This window comes from Peromyscus californicus, unplaced genomic scaffold (genome assembly GCF_007827085.1).
Source record: "Peromyscus californicus insignis strain IS unplaced genomic scaffold, ASM782708v3 Scaffold_4__1_contigs__length_199733344, whole genome shotgun sequence".
In the NCBI taxonomy this organism is placed as follows: domain Eukaryota; kingdom Metazoa; phylum Chordata; class Mammalia; order Rodentia; family Cricetidae; genus Peromyscus; species Peromyscus californicus.
In genome coordinates this window covers 64972880-64990039 of record NW_026294562.1, presented here as the reverse complement: position 1 = coordinate 64990039, position 17160 = coordinate 64972880, and the positions used below count along the sequence as shown (strand labels likewise).

General features: G+C 48.1%; 1 protein-coding gene across 1 annotated transcript in view; it reads right to left on the bottom strand.

Annotated features, from left to right (window-relative positions):
• Tcerg1l (transcription elongation regulator 1 like) overlaps positions 1-17160 on the bottom strand; it is a 194565-nt gene that overhangs the window by 53055 nt on the left and 124350 nt on the right. Inside the window, exons 6-7 of the mRNA XM_052762004.1 lie at positions 16315-16403; positions 4480-4634 (exon numbers count right to left, since the gene is read on the bottom strand). Coding sequence (XP_052617964.1) covers positions 4480-4634; positions 16315-16403 — 244 coding nt within the window. The remainder of the gene's footprint in view (positions 1-4479; positions 4635-16314; positions 16404-17160) is intronic.

Sequence of the window (17160 nt, the reverse complement as noted above, 5' to 3'; positions counted from 1 at the left end):
GCCTTCAATTCCTGATGCCAGATATGATAGACTCATGAGTTCAGCAAGATCCCCTTTCTGCATCCCTTCCTCTGTAAAGTAGGAACATAGATCATGGAAAGCAGAGATGCCTCCCAATAATGTCACCAACCTCATCTAAAGCCTGGAAATGTGTTAGGACACTCAGAGAGGAGACTCAGAGTTTCTTTGTAATTAGCTAGTGATGGCAATTGTCCTATACTATGTAAGTAGCCCTGGATAAAGAAAAGTACCTAAAGAAGATCGTGGGCCCATGTCAGAAAGGCTAGAGATGGCTCCCAGTTGCTTTGAAGACAGAGAAATGGACCAAGGAAATCAGAAGGCCACCAAGGATGGAAAGGAAGAGGACACAGATACTCCTCAGAGCCTCAGAAAGGACAGGCCTTGCTAGCACGCAAGATACTCACATTGGACTTCTGCACTCTGGTACTGAAATCTGGTCTTTTGTTTCAGTGTAGGACAACTTTTGGCAGCTTATTACATCAGCAATTCATGCCCAAATCCTGTGGTGCCATCCTGCAGGGCTGTGAGAATGTCAGGAGCCAGGTATGGAAACTTCTTGTTAAACATTTCTCTCCATCCTCTGCCAAGAGGATGTCTGCTGCTTCTGTCCCATCCCAGGCCTCCTGTCTCTTCAAGGAGGAGACAGAACAGGAGGAAGAGAGTGGAATGAACCCTGTCAGACTTCCTGCCTCTCCTCTACCCTGAGGAAGCGCTCAATGGCCAGGTATTAATGTAATGCACTCTGATGTTTAGTGTTGTACTCTGCTAGACTTCCCAATGAAAGGACCTCCCAGTGCAGGAACAGGATGCACTCTGTGGACACAGCAGGTGGGCTCCAAGGACATAAAGCTGCCAGTACACTAGCCAGATGGCAGAGAGATTCCTACCCATTCCCAGTAAGAGTAGACATTGCTGCTGCTGATCAGCACAGGAAGAACTACACCTCTGACAGGCTTGACGGACAGTCTGATGGAGAGACAAATGTGAGCACCTCTGATGGGAGGAGCTTGCACAATTCTAGAGTGGGCGAGGCCTCTGCTTCTCATTGCACTGTAGTTCAGCAGCAAAACTGCAGAGCATAGAACATCTGGGTGCATTACAAGGTAATTGGAGGGTAACTGGGATCTTCTCTGGGGTCCCTCAGCAAGGCCAGGAGAATGAAAAGGTCGATTGCCTCCTTCCCTGCTGAATGACAAAGGATAAGCATTTGAGCCATGCCCAGTAAGTAATCCTGAGCTCTACTCCCCTGGCTAACATCATGAATGTACACACCACACACACACATGCATTCACACACATATTTATATACACACACTCAAATACACATGTGCACACTCATATATACATAAACACATATACACATACACATATATACATTCATATACACATATACATTCACAGTCACATATACACCACACACACATACATACATGCATGAATACTCAGACCATACATTCATTAAACACACATACACACATGCACTCTCATATGTACACACACATGAACACATATACATGCACACTCATATTCACACATACCACATATATTCATATACAAATATGTTCACATATATACACATATGTACTCACATACATATATGCACACTCATATACACACACACGTATACTCATATACACTCACACACAAACACATACCTAAACATACACACTCAGACACACACATTCCCATACACACAAATATATACATGTATACTCATATGCACACACACTCATTTATTAACAGGTATATACACTCACATGCACATAAACATGTACATTCATATACACACATATATTCACACAATATACATATACACACATACATATACACACATGTAGGCTCATATACATTTACACAAATTCATATGCACTCAGTGCACATTCACACATACACATTTCCTCATATGTATCACATATTCTCTTTTTCTCTCACACTCACACATGCTCACACACATAAACATTTCCATACTTCCACACCAAACTCATACCTTCTCTCTTCACACACACACACACACACACACACACACACACACACACACACACACACACACACTGCCTGATGTCAGTTAATGTGGCTGACATTGTACAAAGTTCATTCATTTTATTTGCCTCTGGGAGACCAGTGGGGATTGACAGATCAACCAGAATGCTAAAATGTTGTTTAGAATAGAAAGAAACATGTATCAGTACACTCTAATCCAGACTGGATCACAGCTGAACAAAATATAAAACAAAAGTCACCACTGAGAGCCACCTGCCTGTGCCTGTTATACCAAGGCCACATCCCCTGTGAAGAATGGTGCCATGGGAAGGTGCCATGAGGCTGTTGTGGGTTGGAGATCATCACTTCTCCCCTCTTTCATTAATTAATCTCCAGAAACACCCTAGATGCTTGCCAGGTCTCATGGAGTTAGAAGTTCTGGTCTCAAAGTACAAGTCTACCTGGTGACCAGAAACTGAAATGGAGGCCATTTGCCTGTCCTTTAGAAACGTGTGGGAAAATGCCCGCTGTCTTGTGGTCTTTTCTTAAGGGTAAAAATGTCCCTGTGGTCACACATCTCAAAGGTGTACTGTCCTAGGTTCTGATGTCCCCTTAAGCTACGCAGACCTTCCTGGGTGTGTCCTTTAGACTTGACACTCAGCTCTGCATTTGAACCTAGGAAGAGTGATCCCTCTTGGTGGCATGAAATGGAGCACTGACCTACATGACCTGGGTGACTGAGGCTCCTTTCCTATGCCCCTGGCCCCCTTCCCAGGTGACCCTGCAGAGGCTCTGGAGGGACTTCCCCATCTCTCCCCATCTGGTGCAAACAACGGAAGTAGGAGAAGAACTGTGCACTCAACCCTTAGTAACTTCATTTCTTTCTCATTCCTGTCAATCCTTGAGGCAAAATCAAAAGAGCGCATGCCGGTTTCTGGAAGAAAGTTGTTCTTAAAGGTGCAGAAAGCATCATCACCATCCACGGAGCAAATGAAGTCATTGCCAGGGAAAACCACGCCAACTGCTTCTTGGAGGATCTGAAATCCTTCCACTCTTTCTGACCCGTGCACCTTCTCTAGTCAGAGATCCAGGAGCCACTGATCTGCAGGGCTTGGAAAGACTCTCTGGTGATGAAAATGTTCCCTCTAATTCAGATGTCACTTCATCAAAAGGGAAAAATACAGTCACAAGTCCAGTCTCCTTGTCCCTGAACACGGGAACATTTTAACAATTTTGTTTTGGGTTTTTTTTTTTCACAGTAAAATATACACCTAGGACATATTTATTTTCCCGTCATCAGCTGGAAAAACCATCTGGAGAATGTTCTGCTTGAATGAAATAGACATGCTATATTGTTGTTTCTTGTCCACTTAGGACTAAGTCCAGCTTCCTGAGAGTAACCACTTCCATGCCCCTAAGGACTGTGAAGAGAGCTAAGAGGGGTTTAATATGCAGCCTTCTAAATGGCTCTGTGTAAGCTGGTGTCCTCTTGTTCAGCTCTAGATAATATGAAATAAAAATAAATCACACTTTCTAAGATTAAACAAAGCAACTTCCTTAAAAAAGTCAGGCTCCCATGCCTACCACTCTGGCTTATTAGAGTGTATAACCACTCTCGGAATAGAAGATAAGGCCAGCCTGGTGTGGGCCTGTAATTCCATCCACTTGGACAACTGAGACTGAGAGACTGAAAGTTCAAAGCCTTTGGGGGTTATAGTGTGAGTTCAAGGACAGCCCAGGCAACTTAATGAGACCCTGTTTCCAAACAGTAAGTAAAAAGAGGCTGGAGGTACAGCTCAGTGGTCAGAACACTCGTCTAGCATTTTCTAGCATTTGTAAGACATGTTCAGTCCCCAGCACACCTCTGGAATGATGCTATGTTAATCTACATACTTAAAGAGTAGGGTTTCCCTGTGTACCATTCATAAAATATGCATCTGCTTTCCTGAAAAGGAGCTTCTCAGGGGATGCTGGGTACTCTCCAGCACTCTTGGGGAGATAGGACTCACAGGCTGGTCAGAAGCAGCCAGCTCCTTGCCTAGTAACCCCTTCTACAGGACAGAAGTCTCCTTGCCCCACCCTATATGTGGACTTGGATTAATATATAGCAATGACCTCCATAGTCCAGGGGTTAGAATGGTCCACAGGGTTGAAGGAAATGAACTCTCATTTGCCCACATCTGCTCTCCAGTGCAGATCAACATGTACACAAAATGAGTGTCCAAAGACAGCTAGTGGCCATTTGCACTGTCCCTGCACTAATGGCCTCATGGGATACAACGAGGAGCCCAAACCCACCACTTGAAAGGGTCAAGTTTTCAGTGGGGATGTGCCATGAAAACTGAATTTGTAAGTTTGCAGTCCTCAACATGACTCCATTATAACCACTTCGCGGCATAACCGGGACCAGCAGTTCCTGCCCCTGCCCCAGACACAGCGCAGCCCTTCCACAGTGCCACCGCATCCCCTGTTAATTACTTGCTGAGGCCTCCAGCTTGCGCTTGTGGGGTGGGTCCTCGATGATCCTCTTGAGGTCCCCACGGTTCTTCAGGTCCACTGGCTTCTCCCAGACGGACAGCTGCATGGTCGGGTTGAAGAAGAAAACCCGGTCATCACCCGTCCAGACCACACACCTGCGAAAGTTGAACACTTGCCTCAGTCACTTTCAGAGACACTTGGTGTAGAGCAGTGCCCACACCCCTCTCTCAGAATGCCCCTCGGGACTAAGCTCTACAGGTTGTGAAGACATTCTTGGAGGCATCAAAAATAATGACGGCAGAGCCCTTCCTTGGGGACACTTAGTGCTCCTTCTCACACTCTCTCATTTGGTTAACAGGTTTTATTTTCATCCCCGTTCATCAGCAAGGATCCCAGGTTCAGAGATGCCAAGAACCCTTCCAGGACCACAGAAAGCCACACCCTCCCCAGCTCAGTACACTGCCTGACTCAGTTCAATGATATTTTATCTCAGACCTGGGCACCTGTGTCCTCAGCTCCAGGGGACTAGTTCACTGCCTTCCCCGTTCTGCCCTGCACATCCATCGAGGAGTACCATGCAGCCGAGATGACACATGGACCACTTGACCCAGCAACTGAGCCCTTTTTGCTCACCCTGATCACTTTTACAAGGGCCCCATACTTTCATCTATGGACACCTAAAACTGAAGGAAGGAATCATGTATTGTCTTGAAACACCTTGAGAGAATGAGAAACCGAGATAGACACAGAAAAAGAGAGCCCTTCTACAAGGTTGGCCTTCAGTCTTATGGTATACCCCCTGTTCTCAGGAAACTACAGAGTAAGCCTGACTAAGGCCTGTTTCCTATCCAGACATCTCTTAAAACTTACCTTGGGCAAGGTACCCCTCCCTGGCCTCAGCTTCCCATAGTAGCCTCTGAGTGCTTCTAGTTCTTCCCCATGCTCCCCTGTGCTACAGGAAAGGGTAGGACAGGCTATTCATACAAAAGCCCTGTCTAAGAGAGGACCCCTGGCCACCTGGAGGGTACAGGGAGACACTGCCGGGCCTTCAATATCTTATTCACATATCACCCTAGAAGGCTAGACATAAGCATTTGCCTAGAAGGATCTGCTCCATGTTTAGGCCAGTTAGCTTTGTTCCATGAACTATGCTGAGGGTCCAGGGCTGGTTCCTATATGCTAACAACTGGCTGGATTAGGACCCTAATGACCTGAGGCCCATCAGATATCTTGACCAGGGCAGGGTTCCATAGTGATGTAGACAGAATGTCAGTCTTCAAAATATCCACATTCAGATCCCAGAACCCACGAATAGGTTGCCTCACATGATAAAAGGACTTAGATGAAGATCTTGAGATGGGGAGATGTCCTGAGTCATAGATAGGCTCCAGATGCAAATAAATCTGAGACTTGGGTGCTGCAGAGTCTAGACTGGGCTGTTTCCATGATGTTCCAGTCCAGACTCTGCTTCTCTGAGGCATCTGCAGCCTGGATCCAGGATAGAACAGTCTGGAGGGTGGCTCCTTGGTGATCCTTGTGTGGCTGTCCAGGAATACCTTTGTCCATAGCTCATTTCCCTCCAATAGGAAAGGTATCAAAGGGGCCACTTTCTCTGGCAATAGCTAGTGACTTGTGAACTCCACAACCATCAGAAGCTGGTCTTTGCAAATCAACTGATGGACTTCACCCCTGGGGACCTTCAGGTTGGTGTCAGCAACCAAGTTATTAGCTATGTGTCCAGAAACTTTGGCTACCATGGCTTGGTCATGATACTTGGAAGAACCCTGACCTTGGCCTCTGGACCTGCTCTTGCCCTTCCAGGAAACACAGGAAAACCTCACTTTACCATCATTCTCTTTAGGAAAGGGCAGTAGAGGCTGTTTTTTGTTTTTTCCTGAGTGTCACCCTTCTAGGGGAAATCAAAGCATGGAGAAGGAGCACTGTGTCCTGTCTGTACCCAAGGCCTTGCCTCATACTGCCTAGCCCTGTGGCAGGCTCAATGAGCTAGGTTTCCTGACCTCCTCACAAGGGCTTGGAGGGAGGCTGTATGCTGCACAGTACAGAAGCTGAGGCATGAGAAGTCTTACTATGTGCAAAGTGAAGTATAATTACACACACTGTAGGTCATACACAGTGTGGCTCCTTAGTGGGCTCTGCAGACAGGGTGGCCAACAGGGCCATAAACTCCTAATGGGAGCCATAACCCTTCCTTCTGGATAGAGTTTCCTCTAGGAGCTGTGCAACAGGTCACGCATCAAGCTGCTTCTTAGTCCCTAGAAGGCCCCACAGGGCTGTGCTTTTGGGGGACTAGAGGACAGTAGTCTAGGTTACTGTTGAGATCCAAGACAGAGAGGTGAACGATAGAAGCAAGATTCAGCCTAGACCCTTTCCCAGATGTAACCGGACTTTAGGTAGCTTGCTGTAGCTGCAAAAGCAGGCTGAACTGAAGCTCCCAGAGGCTGGTGAGCCGTTTGCAATCGTACTTGGATTATCTTTTCTTCCTGAAGCTTGACTGAACTTGGCCTCAGTGGGAAATGCTAGAAGTCTCACTAGCTCTCTGCATTCTTGTCTGTTTCCTTAAGACTTGAACTGTTTTGTCTCCAGGAGAACAGGGTCTGTTCCTTTGGCTCTACCTCAGCAGAGAGCCAGAGGGGCACCATCTTCTCAGGAGGTCACTGTACCCCATGGTCCCATAGGCACTCAGGGCCTGGCATCAAATTTTAGCCTTGTGCTACTACCCCGAGCTGAACAACTGATTGAAGAGAGAGGACTCACTCTGGGCTGGGAAACAGCCTCAGAGATCTGCCTCCAGTGTGAGCTTGGCTTCTGTCTTTGCAACAGCATGGTGGACCCATGGATCTACCACTGGGTCTTACCGTGGTCCCATTCTTCAAAGTATTCCCTTCTAGAAGAGAACCTGCCCCTCCAGCCTTCTGTCTAACTCATGGTTCTTACTCTTACCTAAGTTGGTGCCAGGACTCTGATCATGGTGACTGCTGTGACCCCTTCCTCCAGATTGATCTTCTTGGGTGAGGATGTGCAGTGGGTGGGAATGTACAGGAGTCTGACTGCTCTGGTTTGGCTTTCTGAAGCCCTTCATCATTTGAAGATGGTTAAAAGGGGTCAATACATGGCCCAGGACACAGTTGGGCTCCACAGATAGCCCCTGTCCTCTGAACACTGGTTTCTTTCTTCTCCTTCCCTGGAGACCCCCCAGGTAACATGTAGCAGTTACATCTGTGTCCCATGTACTGTGTCTGTGGAGCCCCATGCAAGATGATCCCCATGCTGGGGGAGGGCTAAGCTTCTAGGGGAGTTTGGTGGCAGCAGCTGAGGTGGCAATGGTGGAGGTGGGTCCTTGTCTTCCCAATACCTTCTGCTTGGTTTTCAGGTCCAAGGCTCAGGCACTCCCAACAGGGCCTGCCATTGAGGTAATGATGAGAAACACTCACTGAGAAGTGACCAGCCAAATACCATCTGCTGGTCTGAGGAGGCACTGGCATGTTTAATTAATGCCACAAATGTAGCGGTATTTGAATGAGATTTACTGGGAAACAGGATGTGGGGGAAGGGGCAGAGGACCCCGGAAGCGGAGGAAGTACAGTTGCAGGTCAACCCTCAAGAACAGAAATTTGGGAGGGGTGTGGAGAGAGTGGAGAGGCACATGCAGCAGCCTCAGCTCATCCCAGTCCCCCACAGGGCTCTAGAGGCTCTCCTAATGTGGAACAGATAGGTCTCTGCTGGTGGTCTGTAGGAAACTCCTAGCTGTCCCGAAGGCTGAAGGTGACACATTGAGTTCAGGTAAGACTGTGGTCAGAGGAGGGGCTTGGGCATGAGAGAACTGGAGGGATGAGAAGCTGAAATCAGATGGTGAAGACAATCCTCCACCTCTGGGTTGAGAGGAGCAGGAATCCTGCCCCAGAGTGCTGAGGTTTAGTCATGACAGACTGTCAGCTGTGGACCCTGGACTGCCACAGAGATTTCCCATCAACTGGAACCTTGGCTCAAAGCAAATCAATTGATCTGGAAAAGGTGGGCACCTGGACTTGGACAGGCAGCTTCTATGCTGGGTGTAGACAGGTGTATCTAGGCAGGTGGATCTGTAGGTGGTCCAAGAAGTTAGATGGTAGAGGGTTAGGAGTCCATACCCTATTGAAGGCTCCTTAGACCTTAGGCTGAGAAATTAGAGAGCGACTGGGCACATGGTTTCCAGTGGAGAGAGTAAAGGGCAGGGCTCCGCAGCTTAGAGCAGCCTCCAGAGGGGACACCTGAATCTCACCACATACCAGAATGAAGCAATGCAGGGTCCTGGACTCATTGCCTTCAACAGTTATGCTCCTTTCCCTGAAGTCAGGGATGCAAGGACCATTAGGGACATGCATCTCAAAGTCTTTCTGCTGGGAGGCCCAGGTCAGCATCTCTGGGTTCTCAGGTGTCTCCTCTCTACCTCCCAAGCTCTCTCATCCACTAAAGAAAGGGACTTCACATATCAAGATTTACATTTATTTGGCCAAATTACCCCAGGCCTCCTTTTCACAAAGATGAATCTTCGTTGCCCATTCTGAGTTCTCTGAGAGCCATACCAGTGCATCCCACCCCGAGAAGGACTGGCTCTCTGCGATGCCTCAAGGTGGAGGAAACATTGCCTGCTTCCCATCTCGCCACCACCAAACTTCTAAAGCCACGGAGGAATGGAGCTAATTAGAGACTTAATGGAGCATTAGTGTCTAGGGGGAGGAGTGACAATTAACACAGTACACATTTACATCCAGGCTGCAGAGAACTAGTTCCCGTGCCCGGGGGAAGCATGTGGAATTGAACTGCAGGGCCAGTGACAGGTAAATAGATGTGGCTCCCAGGAGGAAATCTGCCCATCCACTTGTTCCAGTTGGTTTCAACTAGACGGAGCTGGCTATGACATGCAAAATTAATTTTATGTTTCATTTTATGCCCATTTTAAGTACATGGATAGCTCCTCTTCTCCAATCATGCCAGATAATTCCTGGATGGCAGCCATATCCCTCTTCTCGAAAAATGCCCCTGGATCCCGGAGGATGTAATTAGCGCAATGGAGTTATTTAAGTCTGATACAGGATCCCTACACTGAGAAGCCCCTTGTGTAGAGATCTGGTGGTGGTGTTTTGTTCTAGAAAAGGGTTTTTTAGTAATAAAGTCGCCCTTTGAACGGCAAGTCCTGAGGTGTGGGCGAATCACAGCTGCTCGGCCCACTGAAGTGGGAAATCGAGTCTGGCCTGCTGCCTCCATGAACCCTGGACAAATATACTTGCGACTTCTTGCTCTATGGACTATGTCCTCCATGCTCTGCCCATGACTTCTGGATAAAGCTTGGAGCTCACTGGATCTGGTTTGCCATCAATGGACAGTTCCCCTTTGCCGTTCTTCCTCTGGGGCTTCATCTCTACAGGGGACTGACCTGGACAGGGCTATGGGTCCTCTATGACCCAGTTGCAGGTGAAGAAGAGGACCATGAGGCTTGTGGAGTCTAATCAAGGGGATGAGAAGAACATGCTTTCCAACCCAACCACCTTGGCCATGCCTCCCTCCACCCCATTTATTTCAGAGTGAGCTCACAGGGAATAGGGACACCCAGGATAGGGACAAAGAGCAGCTGACACATGACTGTCAGCAGCACTGTGCTTGAGAATGTTCATAGCTATAAAGCTGACTGTCACATCCCCCATATTAAAGGTTGGCTCAGCAGTGATGCTTGCCAGAGGAATGTCTCTCAGGGATCTGGAGAGGTACAGTGTGGAATTGGGGCCTGGCCCCTGAAGGCAATGCCTCAGCACCTTTCAGGCACTGCTTTCTCTGTGTCTTACTTTCTGAGGTGAGAGTGGGCAGGGGTGAGGAGAGAGGGCGATGGAAGAGTTGACAAAGCCTTGCCTGCCGCTCGCATGCCATCTCACTGTGGTACCCAGAGAGGCTGCAGGAATGGTTCTTCAAGGTGTGCCAGCCTGGGCTCCTCCACTGCAACTCAGGGCTTGTCCTTGTTGCTTCTTGGCATGCCCTGGACATGTTGGAGCTAGCTATCTCTAGATGTTTCTCAGATTTCCTCATTCTAGGAGCGGCCATCAGCAGCAGCAGATGAGCGGTTATTTCCTCATTCTAGGAGTGGCCATCATCAGCAGCAGACGAGCGGTTAGTTTTGGGACACTCTGCCTCCAGCCTTTCAGAGTGTGGTCACGGGTCCTCGCTCTCTACATACAGCCCAGGCTGTCTCCAAGGAACTAGGGAAGTCAACCCGTCAGGGGTCTGGGGCCGCCTAAAGGATCTTTCTTGTGAGGGCATGAAACCACCCTCCTTTGCCTTTCTCTGCCAGGGTCCCAGTTTTTCACAAACTACAGGGGCTTTTTTAAACAAAACAAAACAAAAAACCAGCTACCCTGACCTTTGGCCTCCCTACTCAGTCTAAGATAATCAAAATCACAGTTGAGATGCCACAGTGGATCCTACCGGCCTAGCACTGTTTCAGGACTCTACTCTACCTCATGGAGATTGATAAAACACCTGGAGCTGGGAGCTGTACATTCCTCCTTCTACCCACCCAGGAGGACACCTCCAGAGACCACTTAAACCTAGGTCTAAGTGGTGGCTTCCTCCTGCCTCCTCCTCCATCTGCCATAACTAAGTACTTTGACATTTAATTCAGCATTCAGCTCCCCTCCCCAGCAGTAACAACTTACCTGTCCCTTCTCTGACATAATAAAAGGCTCAATTATGCAAAGGGGACAAAGTGACATTTGGTTTCCCTTCAGCAGTATGTACTCAAAGAAGAGTGATGCTTGCTCTCAGCTGAGCGAGCGTGATCACATGTCACATGAAGAATTGACACCGCACTGATGCGGCCCAGCTTGCTTCTCCCTTAATAACTGTGATTCCTAATCACCTCTCCCTCTCCAGTCAAACACCCGTATGTGTCGCGCCTGGGGAGCTGCTCCTTTCTCTCTGAAGCAGTTCAGCCAACTTCCTCCAAGAACATGCTTTCAGGCAGATCCTTTTAAAGTCAAACAAACGCAATACTTCCCTACATGTCCAGAGATGCTATTTTTTTTAAAAGCTGTATGCAATTAATTGGTAGTTATGATATTCTTCAAATGTCACATGAAGTCAGAACAAAAGCCATGCTGTTAACATGAAACCAGGAACAAAGACTGTGCCTAGGATGGCTAACTCCACTCTAAGAGACATGCTTGCAGTGGTTCTGCCCAAACACATCTCTAACCCAACAAGGACTGCCCGCCACTGGCCTTTCAGTGGGACAAAAGGCACCAGCCTGGCAATACATCATGCTCATTGGGCAAGGACTCGGCACTTCAGCTGCCTCTGATTCTTAGGACAAGAACCGAGTACGAGGGAATCCGCCTTGGCAAGGTGGTGCCTACGACAGCACCTCGTCCCTTGACACCTTGGCAGCCCTCTTCTTCTTCCCACAAAGAACTTTGCTGATAAGTCGCTAACAAAACTTGAACCACATCAATCTGGACCTTCTTAGAAAAGTGAAGTGATGTGAAATGTTCAGTACACATGGTTTAAATTTCATGAAAATAGCTAATTATTTATAAATCCATAATCTCTAAAATGACTCTCAGATGCTAATGAATCATTGATGTTGACATTCATTGCCCTTTGAGCTAAAGCCTCATGGATTTTACACTTTGTGTAGCCATTACCTTTGAAATGTCCCCGTGACATCAATAATTGCAAGAGAAGCATTTTAGCGTTAAACAGAAAAAAGGTTCAGTTCCCTCAGCCTCCTCATGAGTGAGGCCTCACTTTGTGTGGAAGTGGATGCACATACTTCACTCTTCAGCACCTTAAAACCTGTGTCTGGATTCCGGGTCCCTTCAAACCACCCAACAGCAATAAGCTCCGAGCCCTTCTGAAATGGAGAGTTGGCTGAAGATGTGATTCTGGAGCCAGGAAACATCTTTAATGGTTAAACTGGCACCCACCATGAGAGGTGAATGGGCAGAACTCTGGATCCACTCTTATGAGAGATTAGCTTTGTGTTTCTAGGGTTACACTAATGGGTCTGAGGAGACCATCTGTCTGGCCATCTCTTGGTAATTAGACTATAGGAGGGCCTCCTACATGGTTATGAAGGCCTTGGGATGCTCTGGCTCACTTTTGGCTTACTTAGCTCTTCAGCATAGAGTGGCCCTGTGGGGTGGGCCCTCTCACACTTTTAAAGCCATTTCTTCAACCTGTCTGACATCTGCTGTGCATCGTGTCACCTGACACCCCGCCTGATGTTTGCAGTGACTGAAGAACCCTGGGGTTCTGTAGTCTGATCCCCAGAGACTCCACTGCCCCATTCATACATGCAACTTCAACAGGGAATGCTGTGTCCTGACCCCAGGTGCAGGACTTGGTTTTTTGTCCTGCTTTACTACCAGTCACATAAATGTCTGGTTCTCAGAGCAGTGAGGGGACAGTGCCCTGGTGGGCTAACAGAAAACCATGGCCTGCCCACAGCCAATGAGCGTACCTCCAGGAGATGCTGTCAGGGTGACTGTAACCTAAGCCTCCTGCTGCTGAGACAGAGATCCCAGAGTTCCCTGTAATGCACATCCACATCCATGAAGCTGGTGCTGGGCTATCACCACCTCCCACACTGCACTTGTCCTGACCCTGCCCATCTCCACCAAGGAGCTTCTGCATTACGACTTGAATGGAGTTGCTTGTTAGCAGTTAGTTCAAGGTGGCTACAACTTTCTGTGGAGAGGGTGCCGTTATACCACGATTGCAGATGATATATGTGAACAGAGATAGGTAAAGGGGACACATTGTGGCTCCTGCACCTCTGGGGATTCCCAGAGTACCTGGCTGACCAGGGACAACCAGACTGGTAAACCCCAAGAGTGTGATGGCAACAATGACTTGAGATAACAGAGATGATGTCAAGGCTCTCCATAAGGAGAGACAGATGCACATAGCTCCATATGTGGAGGAACTCCGGTCCTGGGGAAGACAGCCCTGGCTCCCCAGGTGGAGAAATAACATCCCTGAGCAGACTGTTGTCAGCAAGAGTCTGGTCCCTAAGACTCATACATGTGATGCCAGGATTAATGAGGCTGTCACTTCGGGTGCCCACAAAGTCCCTCTCAGCCACACTAGCAACAGGAATGAGAACTGGGAGCTGTTATTCTCAATGGAGAATCCCCTCCTGGGTCAGGTGTGGTCTTTCAACACAACATCCTTAGCTAAAAGGCCACTTTATAAGGCAAGGTACTCCAGCTTAAGCAGAGCTGAAGTTAGGAACACACAAAGCAAAGGATGCAAGGAGATAGCACCACCCTCCTCACCCTCTGTAATACTGCACAGGTCCCAGTAGAGAGGCCTAATTCTGATTGGTCCATGGAATGGAGCCCCCCCCCATCCATGTATAGGTATTTAGGGATTTTTCCTAAAGTATGGTATCCTGTGTACTGCTCAGATGGGCTCTGTTGCATAGTCCCCACTACAATCAGCTTGTCAATCAGAGAGGAGAGGGCCAGGAGCTGCCCTCCACCAGCCTAAGGCAGCAGGGCAGCAGGGACTTTGTGTATCCAGTGGGGCCTCTGTGGCTCTGACCCTCCTTTGAGGCCTGGACCCTCTCCAGCTGCAGCTCGGTCTCACAACCTTGCTCCTACTCACCCCAGCTAACCAGATGAACGGTCTCCTCTCAACTGGCACCACACCCTTGTTCATCCCACCTTCTAGAAGAATCCTGAACTTGGTGGCTCCACTCTCAGAAACCAACAATAGTCTCATGTGGTCCTTTTCCTGGGATAGAATGTTTTATTCCAATGGGGAAAACCCCCCACTCTGTGATTCCCAGATACCTGCTGTAGGAAGAAGGGGTTCATTTATATCATGATCATGTGATAGTCAAGGGACTCCTGCTACCCAAGGCAAGAAGGCTCACATTCTGACTTAATTTGGAGGCCCAAAATCCTCATTCAGGGAGTGGAAAAGTTACAACCTGTGAGCCTTGCTGACCATCAACCTGGCCCATTGCCCATTCTTCATGGCATCACTGTATCAGACGAAAGCAAGCCACAGGATTTGGTTAGAAGGTTCTACTATTCAAGGTCACATCTAGAGGTACAGTCTCCCAAGGGCAGCTCCATGGATGCCATGGCATGAGGTATGATCAATGGATGTTTCTACATGTAGTTTTTCCCTCTAGGTCCTGGCACAGAACTGCTGAGGTTCCTGAGACCTAATGAGTGACAGGAGCATACTTTGCTCCTATGACCACACCTGAGTTCTTGTTAGAATGTTCAGGATGTGGACTGTCTCCATAGATCAGGATATCCCACTGTGAGAGCTTGCAACTCCACCATAACCTCCCAGGGAAGTAGGATTGAGTTCAATCACTTGGCCAAAGACCTATTCGAATACGTCTCCATAGGGACACTGCCATTGAAATAGAACAGCAAGCTGGGCATCTTCTGGGCATGAAAATATGTTCAGTTGCCAGGTGCCCAAAAAAGGCATAAAAGCATTAGGCTCCGTCCCAACCCAGGGCCTTGTGCTTCTCTTCTATCTCACAGCTCATGAGTCATATCCTTTATAATAAAACTACAATCATAGCTAATCACAGTTAAGCACTTTCCTGAGTCCTGTGAGTCACTCTAGAGAATTATCACCAAAATTGAGGGGAGGCAGTGGGAGGCCCTGGATTTGGAGTCAGCTAGACAGAGTGTGGGTAGCCTGCTGAGGCCACCTGCTGACTAGCATCTTTATGAAATAGTCTCCTGGGACTGAGCCTTTAGCCCAGAGATCTGATGTCACCTTGTAATCTAGTATCTGGAGTCAGAATTGAACAATAGACTCAGAGAGCCCTGAGGTCCATGGGCTTAGGGAAGCAGCACCCAGTCACTCCCAGGGATATCGCAGAAGGTGATGAACAAGAGGTCACTAATGCTACAACATGGGCACTACCCTACCCAGGAAGAAAGGATACCCTTTCTCTTAAGTAGAATAGATAGCCAGCACACAGCTACAGGGTTCAATAAGCCCTGCACAGTAGATGTGAGGACTGGAGACAATGAGCAAGTCACTCTTCCTGACATGTGCCATTGCTGTTCTTAGAGAATGTTGTACCCTGATGGCCCCATTGCAGCTCCCAGAGGGCATATTACCCTGATACCCCCCCTGCAGCTCCCAAAGGGTACATTACCCCAATACCCCCATTGCTGTCCCTGGAGGGCACATTACCTTAATGCCATCATTACTATTTCTCTTAGTTGGATTTAGTATTTCCTCCCAGCTGTATATTGTACTCCAATTGTCAGGTTTTAAAACTAATTTTTACTATAATAACCTTTTTATCCCAGTTCCAAATTACTCCATTAGAAAAGGGCACTTTTAAAAACCAAAGACTGTGGCTCCCTTGTGGAAGGTGTTTTGGAGTAAGGCATACTCAGAGATCAGTAATCCTCGCAGGGCAGCTGGAGAGAGCGAGGCATGGCTTTAATTAACAGTTACTTCCCGATGCTCCTCCTCCAGGAGAGGGTAGAGAATTCTTAGCAGCTCATGGCATGCTACATTTACCTCGAGCCGCTGACTCTCGCCGATCTATATGCAACAGCGCTGCTGTTTTAATTCATACAAATACATCAGGACAGAGAAACTCATCACTTAAGCACCATTTTCCTTCCTACAGATGTGACAACAGCGGAGAATTATATCTGCCCTGGGGAGGAGATTTTGTTTTATTAAGCATAATACACCTAAGGAGCACACACTTTCTCTCTGATGACATTAAGCAGACTCTGGGACACGAAGCTGTGTTTTATATAGCTCTTGGCTTTAGAGGAGTCTTACCAGGGGGATCCAGGCACAGGCGTGGAGGCCACAGGTCTGTTCCCTTTTGCTGCAGTCTCCTCCCCTCTTACCAGCATGGATGGAGGCTCCTTTGAATGAAAGAGAAGGAGAGAGATGATTGTTTTAATTCTGAACACTCTCTCAGCTCCAGTAACAGAGTAGAAAGTAAACCAAGTCCCTAGCAGGCTCAGCTGTCTCCAGCAAGGACCACTGAACAAAACATCAAGAGAGGAGGCTCTTGTTTGGGCAGTCACAAGAAGGCTTGAGTTGACAATGGACTACACTACATACACATGGAGAGCAACCCACAAGAGGCAGCCTCTAGGGTCCCCACTTGTCTTCTGCTCTCAGATCCAGAGACAGGGGAGTCATGAGAGTGCTGCAGATCTGGGGGATGGGCAGGGGTAGAAAAACAACACTGAGCTCATATCCAGGATTCATAGGCTAGATTCACTGTGCCCTGAAATCCCTATGTCCAGTGACAGAGAAGCCCATGCTGCAAGATATCCTAGACACATCCAGGGCTAACATTTGGGTCCATCATGGCAGAGGAAGTGACAAGCCTACTCTACCTAGGCTGGCCTGGAACAGCCTAGGATGGACTCAGACTTGCAGTGATCCTCTCGTCTCAACCTCTTGAGTACTAGCCTTCCCTGTGTCAGCCACCACACCTGGCTCAAGCTGCCATCCTTAAGGGAGAACAGAGTCCCAGACAGGTTTGCCTGCTCTGGAGGTGAGGGTACTCCCCACCTTTCTGGATCAGCAGCACCTTGCTCAGACAGCACTCAAGGGGTTATTTTTCAAAGTATATGTGATTCCATTGCTTATCTGGACTTGGAAAGTGTC